This window comes from Amphiura filiformis, chromosome 2, assembly GCF_039555335.1.
Source record: "Amphiura filiformis chromosome 2, Afil_fr2py, whole genome shotgun sequence".
Taxonomy (NCBI): domain Eukaryota; kingdom Metazoa; phylum Echinodermata; class Ophiuroidea; order Amphilepidida; family Amphiuridae; genus Amphiura; species Amphiura filiformis.
The window spans coordinates 57,459,687-57,483,572 of NC_092629.1; the positions used below are offsets into that span (position 1 = coordinate 57,459,687).

General features: G+C 39.7%; 2 protein-coding genes across 2 annotated transcripts; both read left to right on the plus strand.

Annotated features, from left to right (window-relative positions):
* The first annotated feature begins 7,636 nt into the window (after positions 1–7,636).
* Positions 7,637–9,559, plus strand: LOC140141588 (uncharacterized). The gene has a single exon (XM_072163503.1). It carries the CDS (start codon positions 7,637–7,639, stop codon positions 9,557–9,559), a length of 1,923 nt encoding a protein of 640 aa, XP_072019604.1.
* A 9,528-nt stretch (positions 9,560–19,087) lies between these two features.
* LOC140141599 (uncharacterized) lies at positions 19,088–22,074 on the plus strand. The gene is made up of 2 exons (XM_072163514.1): positions 19,088–19,931; positions 20,021–22,074. The coding sequence occupies exons 1-2, from the start codon at positions 19,088–19,090 to the stop codon at positions 22,072–22,074; spliced, it is 2,898 nt and encodes a 965-aa protein (XP_072019615.1).
* Positions 22,075–23,886: the final 1,812 nt, after the last annotated feature.

The window sequence follows — 23,886 nt, forward strand, 5'->3', positions numbered from 1 at the left end:
GGAGTTTCCGACTAGCAATCAACATGATCAGCACATTCAGAAAAACACAGTTTAAGAGTGAAGATTGTAGTGAGTAACCAGTCCTTTATAAATGTGCTGGCCACTATCTATTATAATATAGTAGGCTTAAACTATACATTGCGAATTAATTAAGTTATTTTAAAATAAAACGTACATGTAAGTTAACTCAAACCAGCAGTGTATATATCGAAAGCAGTGAAATCTGACAGCCTAAGCGAAGAGATTGAGTTCGTAAGTTCTGGTATTACAAAATTGGAAATTGAGATATCGTGGGTAAAAAGCTGAAAAGACAAAAAAAACCAACGACAACAACAACAACAACAAACAAACAGACCAGAACAATTTGGAGTACATGTAATGAATTAAAAGAGTTGACATGAGATTAGGAATTAATGTTTTCTGCTGTTTCAGTGTGCATGTTCTCATCGTTGATGGTTTGGTGGACTGTCATGTAGATGTAAGCGTGATCCTAAAAATGCCTTTCACATTGACCAAAACTAATTACAAGACCTCTTCTACATTGAGGCTGGCTTTCCCTTTAAAGGAATTTTATTATTCATAAAATGTATAATAGACACTTTGATCACTGAGCGTCCTTGGGTACAGAAACTCATACTCCACAATTTGAGTTTGCATTTTAAGCACTTGTATGATGCTATTGAACTATGCCGTTGGAAATGAGGATGGTTTGCTCCCAAAGACTTGAAACAAGTCTTAACACTTTATAGGGGCTGTGCAATAATTATGAGCCGGGGGGGTAAAATTTCCAAACGGCTCACCAAAAATCGCTTGCCCCCCCTCTCGGCCCGTCAAAAATCGCTTCCCCCCCTCGGCTCGCCAAAAATTCTTTGCGCCCCCTTGAACATGCCAAATTTTTGGGATCCCAAATTACAAACCTTAAATGGTCTAGATTTATATTGCGAGCGCAGCGATCAGGAAAATTTGCATATTTAAGCGTTTCCGTACTGTTTTTCTAAGCCTTTTTAGAGCGTTTTATTAAAAAGGCGCCCCATGAATGTGTGCCAAAAATTGCTTGTCCCCCCTCTCGTCTTACCAACATTGCTTGCCCCCCCCTTTCGGCTCGCCAAAGATTTCTTGCCCCCCCCCAATTTTACCCTCCCCAGGGCTCATAATTATTGCACAGCCCCTTATCGAAGAAAACAAGTCTACCACCGTGATTTTGGAAGTACATGTATAATTATAGAAAATGCAATGCAACTCCTCAATCTTGGGAGCCGTGCTTGGGAGCCCCGGTCCCCGCACTCCGTGCATCCGCGGGTATTCATGCTTGTCGAAAATTTAGCGAAATAAGGGGTGTTTTCAGATGAAGAAACGCGATTCGCGAAACACACAAAAAAGAGGGTGTTTTTTCAAACAACGTGTTCGCGAAATTAAAAAAAAGGGTATTTTCATCGAGCAGCCTACGCGTTTCTGCCAGAAAAGAGTATATTATTCTCCTAAAAACTTCGCGAAATGAGGTGCTAAAGGGGGTGTTTTTAAAGTTCACCGACAAGCATGAATACCCGCGGATGCACGGAGTGCGGGGACCGGGTTGGGAGCCCTCCTAATTTTTACTCATTTTAGCCTGAGAATCTTTGGCATTTTGGTATGTAGAATTATGCAGTTTTATTCGCATTTTGTTATGCAAAGTAAACTTGCCGATAAATATGCCCTTTAACCCTAATGCACAAATCCAGGGGCCTGGCAATAGCGGGGTCCGAGCCGGGACAGGGCTATGACACTCACCTCATTTGCATGGCAAAATTACCCGTCTCCTCTGCAGCCAATTTGGTTTCGCTCCATCGAAATCAAGCTGGTCACGGAGGAGACTACCTCCTTTGTGTTTGTTCATTTGTGTATGGAGAGCCCTTTTGGAGTCTATAATGACTTAGGCTACGCTCACAGCGAGAGTCCGGCGCTGCATTGTACTAGAAATACCTTTTTGTGAAATCGCTATAGAGCCAATCGGGAACACGTATTCGTTTTGAAAATATAGCATTAAAATTAGTATCACCCTTGTGGCCCCCGTGCAGTGGAAAACCTTAATTCTTTCATTAAAAGGAAATGAAAATTAAAAAAACACGGATCTACCTGTGCACCTATAAAATGGGCACAGCAATTTGTCTCAAATATGAATGAATTTTAAGAAACATAGGCTACGGGATATGATGAACATTGACCTGACGCCATGATAGTCGTTTTATATACAATGTATATACCGTATTGTCATAATACCAATATTTGTCATTATATATGATGAGTAATATTTAGCAACGTAAATGTGCAGTTCATATGCACAAACGAATACTCATCTTTATGATATTCAGGTTTTTGTACATCACACATATAACATGTCACATAGGAGGTCATACGTGTTGACCTTCATCTATTGTATTTGTTCATCTGTGTATGGAGAGGATTAACGCCATTAAAACTCCATCAGTATTAGGGCGTAGTTCAGTGAACTCACCGGATTGCTGTTCCAAGTACTTTGATAATACAGATAATATGTATTAAAGGGGGGTAACCCTATTGGTTTTGGATATGGATTGTCTTTAAAATTACGTAATAATATCAAATATCTCCCCCTTTATGCTGCTTTGTGAAAAAACGAGAGCATTTTCAGCGTAAATGTGAATAAATAGCCAAATTTGCAATCCAATACCTTGTATACGTGAATTGCATTCTGGGTAGGCATGCAACAACAACAATTCCCGTTCGTATGACGAATGCTGACATGCTGCAATGCCCGGCCCGTATTGAACGGAAAATATTTGTTTTTTTTTTTTTTTTGTTTTTTCGTACCGTTTCAGAAAAAAGGAAACAAAATATATTTCCCCATGCAATATGTACATTTCAAATGAATATAAAAATGTTTGGGTTAAAAATGGAGAGGAAAAAAACCTTCCGGTGCCGGGTTTTGAACCGGGTACCTCTCGGGTAAAAGAACGGCGCGCTAGCCAATTGAGCTATTTCACCAACTGAAATAATCAAGGAATTGTTTTAATTATATACGGCGGACCGTCTCCTCAGCACTTAGCGTAGTCTCCTACACAGCCAGTTTGCGTCGGTCTGACACTCGTCGATCCTCGTGATAGCCACATACAGTCTGGCCGCGAGACTACACTTAGCGTAGTTCGCTTTTTTCGCTCAGGTACACCTGAGTGAATATATACATTCAGGTTAGACCTTGGAATAAAAATCAAAAAAATCGACCTCTGAACCTAAGTAGCTTTAAGTCGAGCTTCTTTTGCAAATGCTTTTGCTTTGTAATCACTAAAAATATTTTGTGGAATAATGCATGGTATCTCAGTAATAGAAATGCACTAAGTGCAGACTAATGCCTGCTCCAAAATTAACCTCACTCCTCATGACATAGTTCATAAATATATGCAGCAGTGAGATTTTAAACAGAGGTGGGGATGAAATATTAGCCTCATTTCCCATGAAATTATTTATAAAACTATGTTCTGTTGCCATTAGTGGAGGGTTTTGTTACCTGGGAATGATAATCAGTTTCTATAATTATGAGCGTTGACCATGTTGACAGATTGATAGTGGTGTGTCAGTTGAAGTTGAAGTTAGCAAGTTACCTATTGGCCATGAACAGATTTTGTTTTATGGACATTCAGCAAGCTAGGTCAGCCTGCATGGTATACCAAGTTTACCAAATGTCTCCAGAAATTGGAATATTCCGCAGATACAAATTTATATCCACAGCATCATCTTCAACACCAACAGATTGGAATATCCCGCAGACACAAATTTATCAAGTTTTATCATTAGTATAGTTCCATAGACCTTCAACTTACTACATGTATCCCTCTCTTGTTGAAATTAACCCCACTGCCAAGGTCCCATTTATGCAAAATTTGCCAAATCTGTCAATACTTGTGTTTTAACTATAATTGGTAATACACTTAACCTGGGAATTATACACAGAACAAGCCGACTAACCAGGACCAAATTTATTGTCTTGTGTATCAGAGAGAAAAGCCCCAAGACAATTTTGGCTATTTAGCTCAATTACTGGTCCATAAAATTACAAGCATCACCCACTGGAGACCTTCACTTTTTATAGCAGAACAGTGGCCACTAATGAACTTCCCAGCACTCACTATACCACAATGGCCTCATCCCAAAGGCATACTTCAATAATCTCAGTTAAACAATATAGTGTCCACTGTCCAGTTCAACCTCAAATTGCCAAGTATGAGTTTCGTATCCCAATTTTCAAAGGTCATCCAATGAACATACAAACATGTTGGGGTTGAAGAACATTGCCCTAATAAATGAGCATGTTGTGGAGGGTAATAATTAACCCAAACAGGCCCAGTTCTATACCTTCAACTTTTACCCAATGCAGAGGTCACTCACATTTTACGTCACTCCATCTAAATTTAACCCACAACTCGGCCCAAATTTATATTTTTATCATCTAAAAAGAATGACAGCTGCCTCAAGACTCCTTTCCTCAAACTTTCTTTATCTAAAAAATAATAGCCACTGCGTTTCAACATGAAAGGGAGGGTAACAGTTGAAGGTCTGCGAAACTATACCTATGCATGATATTATTAATAATATCATATTGTTTCAGTATATTCAAAGTAGCTTAGTGCGGAGGCATGCATCACCTTAGTAATGCTATTTAAACAAAAATCATATTCTCATTTAAACATGTGAGCACATGAACAACTACAATAAAACACTGCATATGTTCACATCAAAATGCAGTATCACTAGAAAAAAAATGATCAGTCATCAAATATATTTAATTTCAAACTTCTTCTTGAACAGTTCACCAGTAAAACAATGTTATGAATAGACTTATAGTACACGCTTATAACAGGATAAAATTGCCTTGAATATTACTCTGTCACCTGCATTCGCATTTAATATTAGTTTCAGTTTAAAGAATATTTACCCTGTCCATTCTTCTAGGTAATTCATACATATTAATATTATAACTGTATTCTACTTCACTATTGTCTCATACATTGCCTCTTGCTTTACTCTATTGTTACCTTATATATTAAACATTTTACTGCGTCAATAAACATAATATCGCTATAGATAAAAAACAATGTCTCCAACTGTTCATTCAATCTACTAGTATACCCATTCCAGCTCAAATAAATGCGATGCCTGCATATCCATCATAGCAGCCACAAGGGTGCATAAATCCCAGACTGACCAACTGCCTCCTAGCTCCTACCTACAAACATGAATTTACAACCGACCTGCATTGCACAACCATGTTTTCCAATCGTGCCTGAGCACTCCCTTTAAAGGGTTTTTTATTTCTCTTCCCATGATCCGAAGAAATTTTTATTGTTTACAAACTGGTAACCTGTAAAAACCGCTGTGATTCATGATTTCTACGGAAATACATCGACTTGGAGCGTCAAATTTCAGGATAGTAATGAGAAAAATAGTATCTATTATGTGATACCAAAACCTCATCAACAATGAAAAAAAAAATCGGGGGATGATGCTGTCGATCGGGTTACGGACCTTTAATGGGTCGAGGCGATTGCATTGAAAAACCTAATAAATTATTCATAACAGTTACGTAATCAATCGATAGTGCGGACACTTTTCATTTGCAAACCACCAAAATTCGTGATCTTTTAGCGTTGGAAAAGAAACCACGTGAATAGAGTGCCCTCTCAAGAATATCAACTCTCTGGCCGGGACTTGGCCGGGGATGTAACAGCTCATAGTGGGGGAATATGTACAGGGATGTAATGCCTCTCAAACAGGCCGGGATCTACCCCGGGAGTGTACCCGCGACGTAATAGAAGAGTACTCACAACTGTGCCGGGTCGTATGCGGGGGAAACACTCGCGGGGACTTCGAATATGGTGCCTGGGGCTAGGGGCGGGGACTTGGCCGGGGATGTACCCCAGGATGTACACAGAAATAGTGCCCCGCCCTGCAGGGACTAAGCCGGGACTGTAACATGTTTGTAACAGTTTCCAAATTACATCCCCGGGTAGGTCCCCGCTATCCCCGGCCCCCGGGGGGCCGGGACTACAATTGATTTGTGCATAACCGTACCCGTGTACTACAAAATACTTCTTGATATATGCGCTGTTCGTGCGTGCATCCCACGTGGTATGATGACGCAATCGCCCTAAAGTTGAATTTAGGCCTATACTCGATCGCTTTTGCAGAAAAGCGATTCTCACGGATGCTCAGTGTTACTTGCATTGGGCCAGAGCGTCGAGCCAATCGATCGATTCAAATAGCCGAGGCAAAAATGACGTCGCTTTTGCAAGTTGAAATCTCAACTTCCCAGCGATATCGCTTGACACGTGAATGCGTCAACCAATCATATACAACCAACTGGATTTATTATTTTGCTAATTAATTTACCTTTCTCGATTATTAACTTTTGGCGATGAATTAATTCAAAGTAATAATTATTGACAGCAACTGTTTTAAAAATGTATTTTGTGGCATTTAGAATATTTTAATTATCATCTGCAATCGCTGTCGCCATGATAAGTATAAATGCAAAAGCGACGAGCGATGCATCGCAAAATTCGGTGATTGCCCATCGCTTTTTAAAAGCGTTTAATCGCAATCGCTCGGCGATCGTGAGTATAAATTCAGCTTTAGTGATATATATACGTATAGGCATGGTTTCGCGGCCAGCGAAGCCCAAGACCTGTGGCAAGGTGTCGCCGACTGAGTGTGCTTGTCATGCGTGGGATCTCGGGTTCGAATCCCACCCAGAGCAAACAACTTTTGTCATGTAATCTCGCGTTTTGCGCAATTTTTCGCGTTTAAATTGTATCGCGCGTCTTTAAATTTAGTGTCGCGACGCGCGCCGTATTTTTTATTTAGAACAGCAAATCAAAAGATGAGACATCAGTCAACGCAAAGTTTTAGCGGTAGGCCTGTTCAAATTGCCTTTTTTACATATATTTCCTAGAAACAAGGTATGTTGAAACTTATATTTAATGATTACCATATTTATATAGACTTTGTAGATTCTTTTCCTAATTGTGTACTATAGTTAAAATCATTGAAATCCGTATTTTTAGATCATCTCCTGACGTGAATCGTATTTTATATTTAGCATGTTTTAGCATTGGTTTTGCATTGCAAGCTTAAATTCATTGTAGCAATTCCAATTTATCTTTTAGTCAATTAATAGTTATTTTATGAATATCTTAGGAAGATTATTTATTATTTCATTCAGTTCGTGCAAGAAGTTTAAAGCATTGTAGGCCTATAATTATTAAGTCTTTTTCTTGTGCATATTTAAATGAAGGTTTCTTTTTATATTATTGTTTCAGAATTAATCACAGTTGTTTTAATAAATCATAACGTGGAGTAATAAACACACATTAATCAACGTGAGTCAGTTATTCAAGTTTTGCCGCCGCTATCATCTCATCACATCTTAAAACAACTTTGTGGAAACAAATAACAACTTCAGCAACTACTGATTCAAAATGCCTGACACTGCCAGTCCTAGCGACAGTGCCAGTAGCAGTAACATCAACAAGTTGAAGTTATCAAGACGGAACACAAAGGGTCAGCTCACAAGAACACTAGGTACCTTAGCAAGCTTAATGAAAGGAGATGACGCTGAAAGGAATACATGAGACGAGCTGAACACCAGTTTATGAAGGTTGAAGAAAAACATGGAGAATTAATGGAGGTTGTAGAAGATCAGCATGAGTTTGAAGAGGAGGAGAGTTGGATGTCCGATTGCGAAATGGAATACGTCCAAGCGATGTTACATGCAAAAAAATATGTCGCGCAGACACAGTCACCCGCAATCTTACCAGTGGTCAATCAGCAAGCAGAGTCGCAACCACGCCCATCTGATGTAGGCCTACCCGCAACATCTCAATCTACAGCTCCTACACCTCATGCTTATTCATCATCAACTCCAAGGATGACCAGAATGCAGTTTCCTACCTTCAACGGTGATCTCAAAGAATACAGAAGATTTAAAGAAATGTTTACACACTGCACAACAGGTATGTCAGAGTTACATTGCTTCTACCAGCTTAGACAGTCCATGGTCAATACAACTGAGAAAAACAAGATCAAGGGATGCATCAATTTGGAGCGTGCTTGGCAGGAACTTGATGAGTGTTATGGTGACCAAGATAAACTAGTCGACAGCTTATTAACAGAGTTGGAAAATTTGAAGGCGTATGAGAGAAGAGGCAAAGCTGACCTTCCTGCAATGAGTCAATTTGTCCAGACACTTCAAAACTTTGAGACACATGCAGAGGCGATTGGATTGAGTGGAGAATTAAACAGTAAAATAATGTTGAGTCAAATAAAACACAAGCTGCCGGAAGACCACCGAATAGCATATTACAAGAGCATTAGAGACTCAGGTGACACAGATTCCCTCACCGGTCTTGTCAAGTGGCTGCACGCTCATCTCATGCTGCTCGAGAAAGTCAAGTCGACGGTTGCAGATGCCCCAGCTCCACCACCACCAGCCAAGTACGACTTCCGCAAAGTCTCCAGATCTACAAACGCTGCTACTGTCTACAACAACAACAACAACAACAATAACAACAGGAGTCCGCGAGCCAATAATCGTCAGTGTGCACTACATCCTGATGCCAAGACACATTATCTGAAGATGTGTAATAAATTCAGAGCCCTACCACTTCAAGAAAAGTACAAGATCATGAAAGAGAGTGGAATTTGCTTCCGCTGTGGACACGATAATTGCTCAGCAGGGAAAGCCCCTCATGATACCAACTCCTGCCAGTTTGCGGCGCCATGCCGCATTCCAACATGTGGTTCTAATAGACACTTCTCTTCAATCTGCCCAGTCGTATATGGTGATCAAGAACGACAAAGAAACACCGGACAACGGAACGCCAGTGTCCATGTGACAACACATACTGTTGATGATGACAAGTTACAAGCTGTGTTACCCACTGCCATGGGCTACTTAAGATGTGGAAATCAGCGATACAAAGTGCGCCTATTGTTAGATGATGGTAGCCAGGCAACACTTGTGAGGAAAGGCATTTTTCCCCAGACAGCTCAAGACATATACCAAGATCACAATTTGACCCTGGTTGGAGGCACAACAGTCAACAGAAAGTTAAGGCTCTTGGACTGCCATATTGAAGACATTGGACGTAACTGGTCCTACCCACTGACACTCACTGAAATTGACACGCCCTGTGGGGACATACCGATTGTGCACCCAGATCAACTTCAGCAGTATAGTCATCTCAGAGACGTTGACATCGAGATTGCTCCCTCAGAGACTATTGATGTTCTACTGGGCGTGGACAATACTCACCTGATGGTATGGGACGAATACATTCTGGGAGAAAGATTTGATGAGCCTATCGCCGTCAGATGCCCGTTGGGTTGGTTCGTACAAGGTGGACGCACCAACAGTCCGTCGTCTCTATCAAACTATGTCAATGTCACAGCGATTGGTCCAATAGAAGACTTCATTGGTCTCGAGAAGGTTGGAATGGAACCAAAGAAATGTAGCTGCATGACAGATTCGCTGAATAAAGAAGTATTATGACTTTTAAATTGGGGAATTAGTCATGGGAAGGAAGAGCGAGGTACCAGATTTGGAGTCCCAAGGGATGAGGGAATGAACGGAAACGGGAATGACAATCTCTAAATGAACAAGATGAAACAGAAATTACGTATCATAGAATTTATTAGAATTTACGTTAAACTGATCAAAATACAAGGTGTATGAATTAATATAAAACCTTACCAGAGTTACATCACATAAGTAGTATAATTTAATATGAATCACGTGCAAGACATGATGACATTAGAATCGTCATCATGTTACCAGTCTAACTATTCATCGTGAACCAAAGTTGAGTAGGTGTGCATCAGTCGCAGGGCTAGCAAGGAGTGACGAATTTATTAACGGAGAAACAAATCATTGGTTCACTCAGTGCAATTGATGCACAGAATTGGATATCAAAACGTTCACTTGATGAATGGTTATTCATGGCTTTCTGCCCTATGATCAATAATCAATTATTGACTGAATTATCGTCACAACATACGCTCCCCTTAAATAATTGACTCCTGGCAATTTAAGAACATACAATAATTGCTAATAAAATGCCATTTTTTTTAAACAAAACTGAATCCGACCTATTTATAGACCATGCATCATTGACACATAATATCAAGATGGAAGTCATATAAGTCATATTCTTTTAACCAGATACATACGACAAATATAAATGATACAATAAAATACATCTGAAGCCACGTAGAACTTGAAGACAATGATTTTGTTTTTAAGTTGAACTTGAAGTAGATCTCCGCGCTAGAAGATTTATGTAGACTCAATAACTTCGTATTTTTGCGTCCAACCGAATAATTTTATAAAAGCGTTAAAGTTTCATCAGGGACCGCGCGATGTCCAAGCTTGAAACTCAACACGTGCACGCACCAAATGTCGGTGTTAAAATGGCCTAATTGCGATTTTGTCCAAGCTATCGCGAAGAAAAAAAATAAATGGTTAGCACATACATTTTTTTTTACAACTGATTACATGCAGATGAACGTGTACAATTTGCTTGGCCTATAAATATTGTACATTCCCAATTTCATACCAAATTATCTTTTAAACACATTTCTCTCAGATACATTGTTTTCAATCATTGTACAATCAAGATAATTTTTCTTTTTTCATTGCTTTTTTTAAATTTAACAATGTACACGAAACATAGAGAGACTTGAGTGACAACACAAACACTTAGGACAATTATGTTTATGGCAAACTAGCAAAAAATAACACAAAGTACACAACATACGCTTAACCCCTTAGGTATATTCAAGTGCGCCTAAGTGTAATAATACATTATGGAAATTTAACACGTATCACACAGATTATTTAACCACATCTATACCATATAATAACATCTATTCATTCACACAGAATATTAAACACCAAATAACTTCATAGTCCGACTTTTCACATTGTTCAACAATTTTGTATCACATGCTACTTTTAATAGATAATGACTCAGTATATCAAAATTAACACATATTTTCGTCTATTTATATAATTTGACGAACACACATTTCAAATACATTTCATCAAAATACTCATACAACTTCATTTCAAATTGCATTTTACTTATAAATCTAGGCATAGGCCCTCTATATACATTCAATAGAAATGATAACCATTTCATTAACACATGGGCCTATGTTACCCTCAACAACTCAAAATTATTTGAGTTAACTTTTCAGTAACCAAAGTTATTCGGATCATGCAATGGTGAATCTGATAGTGTAAACCAACAAACATTTGGTATAAAAGACAACTTGCGTCGACTCAAGTTAACTCGACCAATTGTTCGCTAGTTACAATATCGAGATCACAATCCTACCTAGGATGGATTTGACATTGCACAAACACAAATGAACTCCTGGCATCATTACATTATTCACAATTATTTTGTGTCTTTGAAAAACAAATTTAATATTGTCATGCAAGACAATAGTCATTATTTTGTCACCATAGACCACAATTCATCATCACATTAAACATGTTAAAACATGTGATAAATTAATCAAATATACAATATTTTGTCACAATCGGCAATCTAGGTCATTTTTTTTTATAAGTTACGAGATTTCATTCATGTTGGCCATTTAAAGATATACATTCTCATATTTTGTTTAAACATGATACAGTTTTATACATTTTATGACTATATTTCTCAATGTCAATAATAATGTCAACAGACATGATAAACATAAATTTTTATGTAAAGTCAATTTACATTTTACACTTCAAATTTTAACCAACACTACTTTCTTTTACACTTCTTCACATTTAGCATCAAGTAACAAGAATGACTCGTAATTATTTGTCTCTGACTCCAGTTTACATTTTACCTGTAATTTTGACAGGATTTTCCTTGAGAAAGTTTAATGCAGCAGCATTTAAATTACACTCAGGTTCCCAAGTATTTCTGGAGTGAGGAAAATTTTTCCATTTGATCAGATATTCAAGACGTTTGTTTCGGTAACGTCCTCTCACAATTTGTTCAACTTCGTATTCTAGAGCAGGTTCCTGAACCGCGGGAAGACCTGGAATAATGGGAATGACTGTCTTGTGTGCTTCCTGAGTTGCTAAGAGAGGTTCAAATGAATCCTCAGGACAGTCATCCGGTATTAGACCTGGTACTTCATCTCTTTGATTTTGGTCTAAGGGAAGATCTTGGTTGCTTGGCCTAACATACCTATCGTACGCATATTTCATTCGATTCACGTGAATCGGCGTACTGATTAACTTGTTGTTTTCCAAGTTTCTGACTCGAAAATTAACGGGACCCGTTTTCTCAACCAACAAGTAAGGACCAGACCAAAACTTCATCAATTTGCGGGAGAGACCTTTTTTTTTTTTGGGATATATATCCAAACAGTATCCCCTATCTGATATTCAACTTCATGTGAACGTTCATCATACCGATCTTTCATATTGGCTTGATGCTCTTCGGCATGAGATTTGGAAACTGCTCTGAATACCTCTAATTGGCTAATGAGAACATGTATATGATCTCTTAATGTCTTGTCAGGATATTGACATTCTTTCAGCAAAGTAACGTCAATGGGAAATCTTGCTTCCCTGCCATACAATAGGAAGAAGGGACTAAAACCAACAGAATTTGTTGCAGGAGTGGTACGATATGCAAATTGTATCGCTGATAAGTATCTATCCCAGTCATTATGAAATTGATTTACATAATGTGAAATAGTATCCAATATCACTGCATTGTACCTTTCTTGAATTGCATTGCATTGTGGGTGATATGAACTAGTATTTAGTTTCTGGGTACGCATAATGCGACATACTTCAAGTACCACCTTGCTGAGAAAGTTTGTCCCTCTGTCACTTAATAAGGAATTTGGGCAGCCATGTTCACAAATTACATAGTCAAAGAAAACTCTAGCCACTGTAGATGCATCGGTTTCTTTTAATGGAACTAAGATAGGCCATCTTGTGCAATGGTCTGTGAAACATAAAACATAACGGTTTCCCGATACAGTAATTGGCAATGGTCCTAGCACATCTACCTTCTCTCTCTACACGCCGCTCTTCCGTTCTTTCATGTGACCAAGGGTGCCAAAACTTTGTGTCTATGAGTTTTCCTTTGTGAACAAGAAATACATGACCTAACCCAATTGTCTATATCTCGGTACATGCCCTTCCAGAAATTTCGCTGACGGATCCGATCATAAGTTCGTTGGAAACCAAAATGAGCGGCTAGTACATGGTCGTGACAATTATTCAAAATTGTATCAATAAATATCATGGGAACATAAAGACGTACGACATTTCTTTCTGGTAAATGTCGTCTTGCCGGGGTGTGCCATATATGATAAAACAAACCACCCAGAGCAAAATATTGTTCTGACTGTAGAACAATATCTCTAGCCTTTAATGCATCTTTAGGCAACTCATCATGATCTAAATAAGCCAACATTGAACTAGCAAACCCATCCGTCAACAATGCCCCTTTGAACTTCCCCAAATCTATATCACTGGGAATGGAGGGGGCCTTTTGTGCTGCTGTTTCATCGTCAATCTTCATCCGTTTACCGTGATTGAAGCGCAAATTTCTTATGGCATCAACTTGAGGATGAACTTGAGGGTTTTGCGGTACTTGCAAAACGTCATCTGCCATATCATCAAAATCAGACTTTTCCCACTCTGTCTGTAAGGATTCAGGGGAATGACTATGAGAATTTGCATAATTAAGTCTACTAAGAGCGTCTGCATTGGTATTGTTACGTCCGCGAATATGCACAACTTCAAAATTGTAAGACTGAAGTTTAAGGGCCCATCGAGCTAAGCGTCCCCCGGATGGTTTATTCGAAAATAGCCATTTTAGGGCACAATGGTCCGTGACCACGACGAAATTGACAGTATGCTGAAGATATGGCGCATATTTCTTCACGCCTTCGACTACTGCTAAAGCCTCTAACTCAGTGGTGGTATAATTGCGCTCTGAATCATGTAATGCTCGACCACCGTATGAAATAACTCTTTCTTTGTCGTCTTGTTTCTGAGCCAATATATAACCTAGCCCTGTATAACAGGCATCAGTTTGAAGAATGAACTCAGTACCATCAAATCTTGGATAGGCCAGAATTGGAGGCTCCAGCAGTTTCTGCTTCAAAGTTTCAAATGCTTCAATGCATTTTGCATCCCAACGAAAAGGAATATTCTTTCTGGTTAAATTTGTGAGTGGGTCAGCAATTTTACAGAAATCTTTGATATATCTGCGATAATACCCCACAAAACCTAAAAAGAACGAACTTCAGAAACTTTGGTTGGAGTAGGATAATCCTTAACAATTTGCAGCTTGGCGGGATCTGTAGCTATGCCATCTTTGCTAACGATGTGCCCTAAATACTTGACTTCAGTTTGTCCAAAAGTGCATTTCTTGGGTTGTAACTTTAATCCTGCTTCTCTTAGTCTATCAAATACTTGTTTTAAATGATCCAAATGTTCTTCAAAACTTCTACTAAAGATAATCACATCGTCTAGTAACAGAATACAAATTTCCAATTTAGCCCTCGCAATACTTCTTGCATCGCTCGCTGGAAGGTTGCCGGCGCATTATGGAGGCCAAATGGCATAACATTGAATTCATACAGACCGTCTTGGGTGATAAATGCGGTTTTAGGCTTAGATTGCTCCTCAAGGCCTATTTGCCAGTAGCCAGAGGCTAAGTCCAAAGTTGTAAAGTATTTTGGTTCGTTAGACCCCAAACTGTCTAGAGCGTCATGTATATGAGCAATCGGCCAATTCTGACGCGGCTCTAAACTATTTAATTTCCTAAAATCGATACAAAAAACGCCAAGTATTTGTCCCTGGTTTAGGTATCATGCACACGGAAAACTCCAAGGGCTAGTTGATTCACGAATAACTCCCTGGTCTAACATTACATCAACTTGCCTTCGAACTTCTGCTTGAACATGAGGTGCATGTCTATACGGCCGGGAACGAACTGGGCGACTATCGGTATGAATTTCATGTTTAATTCCTGAATAATTGCCAAGTGGCCCACCATCTACTTGGAAAATGTCAACATAATCTGATATCAACCCTGTAATTTCAGACATTTCATTTTTTGACAAATGATTTTCATGTAGTTTCACTTTAGACATAACTTCTTGCACTTGTGGAATAATAGTATCTTTAGACTCCATATTATTTTTTATTTGATCAATTTTGCTACTTTCTTTAGAAGACATATTTACACTATTGACCTTTTCACATGTTACTGATGAAAATGGAGTTACAAGTTTTGGAAGAACACGAGAAAATGTACCCAACTTGGTGCGGGGATACAAAGTAATTGGATCATCAGTAGCATTCATAACTAGTAAATGCGCACAATTGTCGATAACACTTGATGTAGTGTTTGCAACTAAAACACCAAGCGCTGTAATGCGTCTTCCACCTTGACAAAGGCCTATAGAATTTACTGGCAATTTATTGGAAAGTTTGGCGCGAACAATTGATTGAGTGTGCGGAGGGATTTCTTGTTTTTCAAGAACACGAATTTGGCTCTTTTTGTTTAGAGTAAGCGTGTCTGTCGCACAATTAATCACAGCGCCGTGTTTCCTTATGGATCCCAAAATAACAGTCTCAGAAAGGTTATGAGCAACATTCAAAGGTGTGACAAAAATACCACCATCTATTGACAATGGAAGGGTTACAAAACCAGCAATATGCATATCACTACCGTTTGCTGCTCGAGCTAGACTTATACGCGATTGTTCCATTTTGTAAGAACCCATAGGCAAATTTGCAATAAGCCAATCATAATCAATCAAATTTATTGACGCACCAGTATCTACCAGACATTGAACTGATCTGTTTTGAATAGACGCTGAGATGGTATTCCACTCAGATAATTTAATATCGATCTTGCGGTCATGCCTGGAAGATTTTGATTGTCTACGCGATCGTTCTGGACTTTGTGAAGGTGGGCGGACTGAGCGTGCATTTTCACATCTTTGTTTTACTCTTGATTTACGTTCATGTTGAGAAGAATTTCTATCTTCCCCACTTGCATGTTTCCCAACATATTTCCCTTCAAACTTGGCAAATGGGGATGTTAGTTTAACGGTTTACCGTCTATGCCTTTTCGTGCATAACAATTCCTCCATTTGTGACCTGTATAGCCACAACGAAAACATACAATTGACCTAGTAGGTCTATAATTTCTACTGGGATTTGGAGTGGTATTTACATTTTTCTCTACATTTTCCAATCTTGAAGAAATATTTGCCACCAAACCAGTAATTTTGTCTAAGGCCGAAGTTGTAGGATCAGAGGAGACAGGCGACTGTTTAGCTTTGTCATGATGTGAAATAAAAGGCTCATTTGCCGTGCGCTCTACTGAAATGGCCAGTCTCGCTGCTTCAAGGGCAGTCGTAAACGAATCGGGCTGTTTCGAGAATACAAAAGCCCGCACCTTTGGCAATAAATTTCGAATAAAAATTGACATAAGCTCAGCGTCTGTCTTCTTTGCCTGCCTACCCCACAACATAATATCGGAGGCATAGTCATCAATAGATTCAGACACCTGTTGACGACGGGTTAACAATTGCGACTCAATGCCCCATAACCAAGATTGACCTTCAAAGTGATCTTTGAGTAACTTGTGTATTTTATCAACAGTGTTTTTGTCAGCCTCCTCAATTCTTTCCAAATAAACGCTAGCGTGACCATCAATGACTGCATTTAAAGCCAAGAGGGATTTTGCATCGGTATAATCTCTCAACTGCGCATAATTATTGAATTTGCGAATAAAAGTATCAAGATCATCCTTTGGACCCCCTGAATATTTGAGACCAAAACCACGCATGTCATATTTGAAAGACATGTCTGAATACTCGACAATACTATCGGTCTCACTGTCACTATCTGAATTACTATGATCACTTTGAGACTCGATCCTCTTTTACATCATTATCACTCATGTTAACAAATACACACGATCATCATATCATATAACCAGAGAACATGCTAAAATAATACACGGTGATCATCGGATCACATACGATATAACATTGTTTATAATATATTACTCGCAACATACGCAGTAAATAGTGATGACAGTTTGGATATGATCAATGAAAATAAACTAAGTCCAGCCGCGTAACGATTTGAAAATTAAAATCAAAAATTTTCTAAGTCCAGACGGTAAAGAATGAAACAAATATTTCACTACGAAAAATTGTCAAAGTCCAAACAGTGAAGGATTACAAAAATAAATGACTGCAAAAATATTCTAAGTCCATAGGACGATGAACCAATGTTTCATTGAATAGACAATCAGTCAGGCGCTTAGAAATTGTTCAAGTACCACGCGCCCTATTCAATTTGAAAGAATTACTGCATGTATCTCAAATCAATGATAACAATATAACAAAGGTAAATCAAGGTGTGTCAATCAATAGGATTGAGTCCAAACAGAACATCATCAATAATTTCACATGAAGTGGCTGAGATTATGCATAATGAGATCAAGCTGACAGAAACTGACAAAGAACGAATCTTTATACTTTACCAGACAAAGAACTTATAGGGCATTGCCCCAAACACAAATCACAGCGCCGTGTTTCCTTATGGATCCCAAAATAACAGTCTCAGAAAGGTTATGAGCAACATTCAAAGGTGTGACAAAAATACTACCATCTATTGACAATGGAAGGGTTACAAAACCAGCAATATGCATATCACTACCGTTTGCTGCTCGAGCTAGACTTATACGCGATTGTTCCATTTTGTAAGAACCCATAGGCAAATTTGCAATAAGCCAATCATAATCAATCAAATTTATTGACGCACCAGTATCTAAATATTCTAAGTCCATAGGACGATGAACCAATGTTTCATTGAATAGACAATCAGTCAGGCGCTTAGAAATTGTTCAAGTACCACGCGCCCTATTCAATTTGAAAGAATTACTGCATGTATCTCAAATCAATGATAACAATATAACAAAGGTAAATCAAGGTGTGTCAATCAATAGGATTGAGTCCAAACAGAACATCATCAATAATTTCACATGAAGTGGCTGAGATTATGCATAATGAGATCAAGCTGACAGAAACTGACAAAGAACGAATCTTTATACTTTACCAGACAAAGAACTTATAGGGCATTGCCCCAAACACTATATACGCTTCTGAAATTGAAAAGGCCTAAATGTCTGCTTGATCACAATGCATGTACAATATTTTTGCTAGCTCGCCAATACATAATAAAATAAATATAAATTCTAGTTTGCCATAAACGATAAATAACACAAAACAACAAGATTTACATGTTTTACGTGCAATACACGGCCTCCTTGCCAGCCAAGCTGTCCATTCTTGTGACGAAAAATGCTGTCATGTAACTCAAAATACCCTTGTGTGTATAATGTGTGTGAATGTATGCGAGAAATGAACAAAATGCAAACGGGACTCCAAATAACATAAAAATGATTGACCGAAAGGATTCTTCCACCATGTATTATGACTTTTAAATTGGGGAATTAGTCATGGTAAGGAAGTGCGAGGTACTAGATTTGGAGTCCCAAGGGATGAGGGAATGAACGGAAACGGGAATGACAATCTCTAAATGAACAAGATGAAACAGAAATTACGTATCATAGAATTTATTAGGAATTTACGTTAAACTGATCAAAATACAAGGTGTATGAATTAATATAAAACCTTACCAGAGTTACATCACATAAGTAGTATAATTTAATATGAATCACGTGCAAGACATGATGACATTAGAATCGTCATCATGTTTACCAGTCTAACTATTCATCGTGAACCAAAGTTGAGTAGGTGTGCATCAGTCGCAGGGCTAGCAAGGAGTGACGAATTTATTAACGGAGAAACAAATCATTGGTTCACTCAGTGCAATTGATGCACAGAATTGGATATCAAAACGTTCACTTGATGAATGGTTATTCATGGCTTTCTGCCCTATGATCAATAATCAATTATTGACTGAATTATCGTCACAACAGAAGCAACAGAGGCGATGCAACAAAGCGTGACACAACGAGCAGATAGCTCCTATGAAATACAACTACCGTGGAAGAAACCACCAACCGATCTCCCTGATAACTATACGTATGCTGTCAAGCGTCTGAAGAGTTTGGAAAACCAATTCTCTAGGCGGCCTAACGAGTGGGAAGTCTACTGTAAACAGATGAGAGATCAAGTAGATAGAGGTGTAGCTCGTCGCGTAACAGAAGAGGAACTAAGACAAGACCGGGAAAGTGGGAAGAAGATGTGGTTCCTTCCACACTTTGCTGTTGTCAAAGATTCCAAGACAACGCCTGTGAGAGTGGTGTATGATGCTAAAGCTAGATATCAAGGTCATTCGCTCAATGACTACCTTGTGAAGGGAGACAACATCAACTCCGACCTGTTTGAAGTAGCATTGCGATTCAGAGAGAATGAAGTTGGTGTAATTGCGGATACCAGCAAGATGTTTCAGGCTATCAAGATCAAGTCAGAGGATGCCCGGTTTCATCGATATGTGTTTCGTGAAAATCCAAGTCACCCCATTCAAGTCTATGAACTGACAACCGTGACATTTGGAGATAAGCCATCCCCGACTGCTGCTATTGTTACCCTGAGGCATGTAGTAGCTGAGAATGCTCCTGACAATGACCAGCTGAAGAGAGTCATCACTAAACAATTTTATATGGATGACCTAAATGAGTCTGTCATTGACGAGGAAGAGGCACTGGGCCTGAAGACCACTCTAACTAGGACTCTAGCAAAGGGAACTTTACCATCCGAAAATGGCAATCAAATGCTAAAGAAGTGTGTGACAAGACGGAAGACAGCAAACAAGCAACTGTTTTGGGGACAAAGTGGGACCTCCAGAAGGACACCTTCAAGGTTAAAGAAGTGGAGCCTAAGAATGATGTCCCAACTAAACGCAGTATCCTATCACAAACAGCTTCGTACTTTGATGTTTTCGGCATACTGTCTGGAGTTCTCATCCGACCAAAGATCCTACTTCAGAAACTTTGGCAACTCAACATGGACTGGGATACCCCTCTCAACCCAAAGGGTGAACTCTATGCCATCTTAAATGACATTAACCGAGATTTGGAGGAGATAGCCACCATAGAGATCCCAAGATGCCTGATTCCAGAGCGGTACAGAGGACAGCGACCCCTGCCAGAAATCTCACTTCATGGTCTTAGTGATGCTTCCGAAGATGCCATGGGCATGGGAGTATGGTTGAGATGGTCAGATTCCGAGAACAGTGAGGCTGATTTTTCCTTCGTATGCGCACGTGCTAGACTCACCCCTCTGAAGCAGTCCAGTATGCCCAGGAAGGAACTACAGGCGATCCTTCTACTGTCCCGCTTGATGATCACAGTAAAAAATGCCCTGCGGTTCAATATCTCGTACTCAAAGATATGGACTGACAGTATGACTGCCATCAGTTGGCTGAGAGGTCAATCTAAGTCTTTCCGCTCATATGTTGCCTATCGCGTAGGTGAAATCACATCAGAGTTCGACCCAGTCACCGATGTAGCTTATGTTCCGACTGATCAGAATGCGATTGACCTAGTCTCCAGAGGAGGAACAGCAACTGCTATGAAACAAGTACTGGAAGGACCTGAATACTTGAAACTACCACCTGCATCTTGGCCAAAGACACCTACAAATATCCCTGTTCAACCAGAAGATGAAGAACAGAAGAAGTTCCATGTGCGGAATGCCAAGACTTTGGCTGTCAAAGTTAACAAAGTATCAGAGTCATCACCAATATTGGATGCTACAAAGTTCTCCAGTTGGACTAAGTTGAAGATGGTGACGGCTAGAGTGTTATCGTTGAAGAAACTGCCCAAGCATAAGTGGCTAAAGGAACTCACGTCCCAGATATCACAGTGGCCTTCCACTCAGCTAGTCAAGGAAGCAGAGTTGTATTGGATCCGGCAAGCACAAAGAGAATTGAATTTCCAAGATCCTAACATAATGAAGCTTGATCCTTTCTTCGATGAAGAGGAACTAGTGTACCGCGTAGGCGGACGAGTTGGTCGCGCACCAGTATCCCATGATGTTAGACACCCATACCTCCTTCCGAAGAAGAGTCACCTGAGCATGTTGATCGTACGTGAAAGACACAGCCATGCCCTCCATGGAGGTCACCTGAGGACAGCAGCCGAAGTTAGGAAGGCTTACTGGATCATAGGTGACATCAATATCTCAAGACAAGTTGTGCACGATTGCATTACATGCAGGAAACACAGAGGCACCCCGACCAAACAGAGGATGGCAGATTTACCAGAGTTTCGTGTGGCGCCATGTACTCCACCTTTCAAGACAACGCTGGTGGATTATCTTGGACCTATAACCGTGAAACTCAACAGAAACACGACTACCAAAGGCTACTGTGCTGTTTTCACGTGTGCAGTAACTAGGGCAGTTCACTTAACATGTGTCCAAGATTTGTCTACACAAGCATTTCTTCAGGCGTTGGAACGATTTGTTAGCATCAGAGGAGCTCCCTCCTTGATAGTTAGTGACAATGGAACCTGCTTCAGAGGAGCTAACAACACTATCAATGAGTTGAACTTGCGACTTGACCATAATGAACTAAGATCTCACTGCCAACGCTACAACCTAGAGTGGAAGTTCGGGCCTCCTGGTGGACCTCATTTTCAGGGTGCTGTGGAAAGGATGGTGCAGGAAGTCAAGAAGGGAATGAGGCATCTAGTAAAGTCTGATAGACTAACGTTCGTCGAGTGGGAGACTGTGTTCTGTCAGATATCTGGACTCATTAACACACGACCTTTGACTGCCAAGTCGTCGTCACCTCTAGATCATCCGCCGTTGACGGCAAATCATTTCTTGATCGGAAGAGGCGATTTACCATGCCCCGCTATTCCATGTGAAGAGTACAACGGAGATCTACGAAAGCGCAGACAGATTTGCAACGCCATGGTGGATGGTTTTTGGAAGCGTTTTCTCGCGTTTTGCGCAATTTTTCGCGTTTAAATTGTATCGCGCGTCTTTAAATTTAGTGTCGCGACGCGCGCCGTATTTTTTATTTAGAACAGCAAATCAAAAGATGAGTGTAGTATATTGGGAATACGCCCATCCCTACTTATCATAATACGGACCTGATATCGCCCAGGACGTTGCCTTCGACCTTTTGATAATCACTGGACTCCTGGTAGACCTCATTTTCAGGGTGCTGTGGAAAGGATGGTGCAGGAAGTCAAGAAGGGAATGAGGCATCTAGTAAAGTCTGATAGACTAACGTTCGTCGAGTGGGAGACTGTGTTCTGTCAGATATCTGGACTCATTAACACACGACCTTTGACTGCCAAGTCGTCGTCACCTCTAGATCATCCGCCGTTGACGGCAAATCATTTCTTGATCGGAAGAGGCGATTTACCATGCCCCGCTATTCCATGTGAAGAGTACAACGGAGATCTACGAAAGCGCAGACAGATTTGCAACGCCATGGTGGATGGTTTTGGAAGCGTTGGATGGAGTGTATCCACAAGCTGTCACCGCGTCAGAAGTGGCAACGAACAAGCGAAAACCTATGTGAGAGAGACATTGTACTTGTGGTTGGTGAAGACACAAAGCGCGGTTCCTGGAAGATGGCCGAAATTGTCGAAGTCTACCCAGGGGAAGATAACCTCGTGAGAATCGTCGGAATCAAGTACGCTGATGGATCAAAGGTTAAGCGGCCTGTGACGAAACTCATTCTTCTCATGAAGAATTCAGAAAGGTCAGACCTTGAATCTCCATGAAGTACTAAACAGAATCTGAACTTGGATGTACATGCTTGTACGCTGTCCAAAAAGTTTGTTTCTAATTTGGATGTATGCTTGTACGCTGTCCAAAAAGTTTGTTTCTAAGTTGGATGTATGCTTGTACGCTGTCCAAAAAGTTTGTTTCTAAGTTGGATGTATGCTTGTACGCTGTCCAAAAAGTTTGTTTCTAAGTTGGATGTATGCTTGTACGCTGTCCAAGAAGTTTATGTTTAAAATTGGATGTACGCCATGCGCTGTCCAAGAAGTTGGTGTTAAAGCCATTGATTTGATTCATCTGATTCTGACCATTATTTATGTTGAATAACTTGATGATTTAAGATCTAACTGGATGTATTTGGATGTATGCTTGTACGCTGTCCAAGAAGTTTGAGTCTAAAATTGGATGTACGCCATGCGCTGTCCAAGAAATTATTGTAAATCCATTGATTTCATTCATTGTAATTTGCTGATCCTAATTATTTATGTTGAAAAACAAAACAAAAACAAAAATTGTTTATCATAATGTAAACAATGATTTGGTCTATTAATCGTAGTTATAAGACAGTGTTAGCCAAGACAATCCTTTTTCTAATTCATTTTTGTTGATTAATTATTTGTGACATTCCGTCACGTTTAAGGGGCTGGGATGTCATGTAATCTCGCGTTTTGCGCAATTTTTCGCGTTTAAATTGTATCGCGCGTCTTTAAATTTAGTGTCGCGACGCGCGCCGTATTTTTTATTTAGAACAGCAAATCAAAAGATGAGTGTAGTATATTGGGAATACGCCCATCCCTACTTATCATAATACGGACCTGATATCGCCCAGGACGTTGCCTTCGACCTTTTGATAATCACTGGACTCTGGTAAGTCCCACCTTAAATACATAATATTGGCGACGAGAATCATTTTTATGGAACCTACAGCAAAGTTTCAGGTGACAGAACTGTTATAGCACCTACGGATAACTTGGCTAACGTACGACGGACATTTTGGGACTTTAAAACAGTGATTTACGATCGCGAACTTTTGACTCGCGAGCA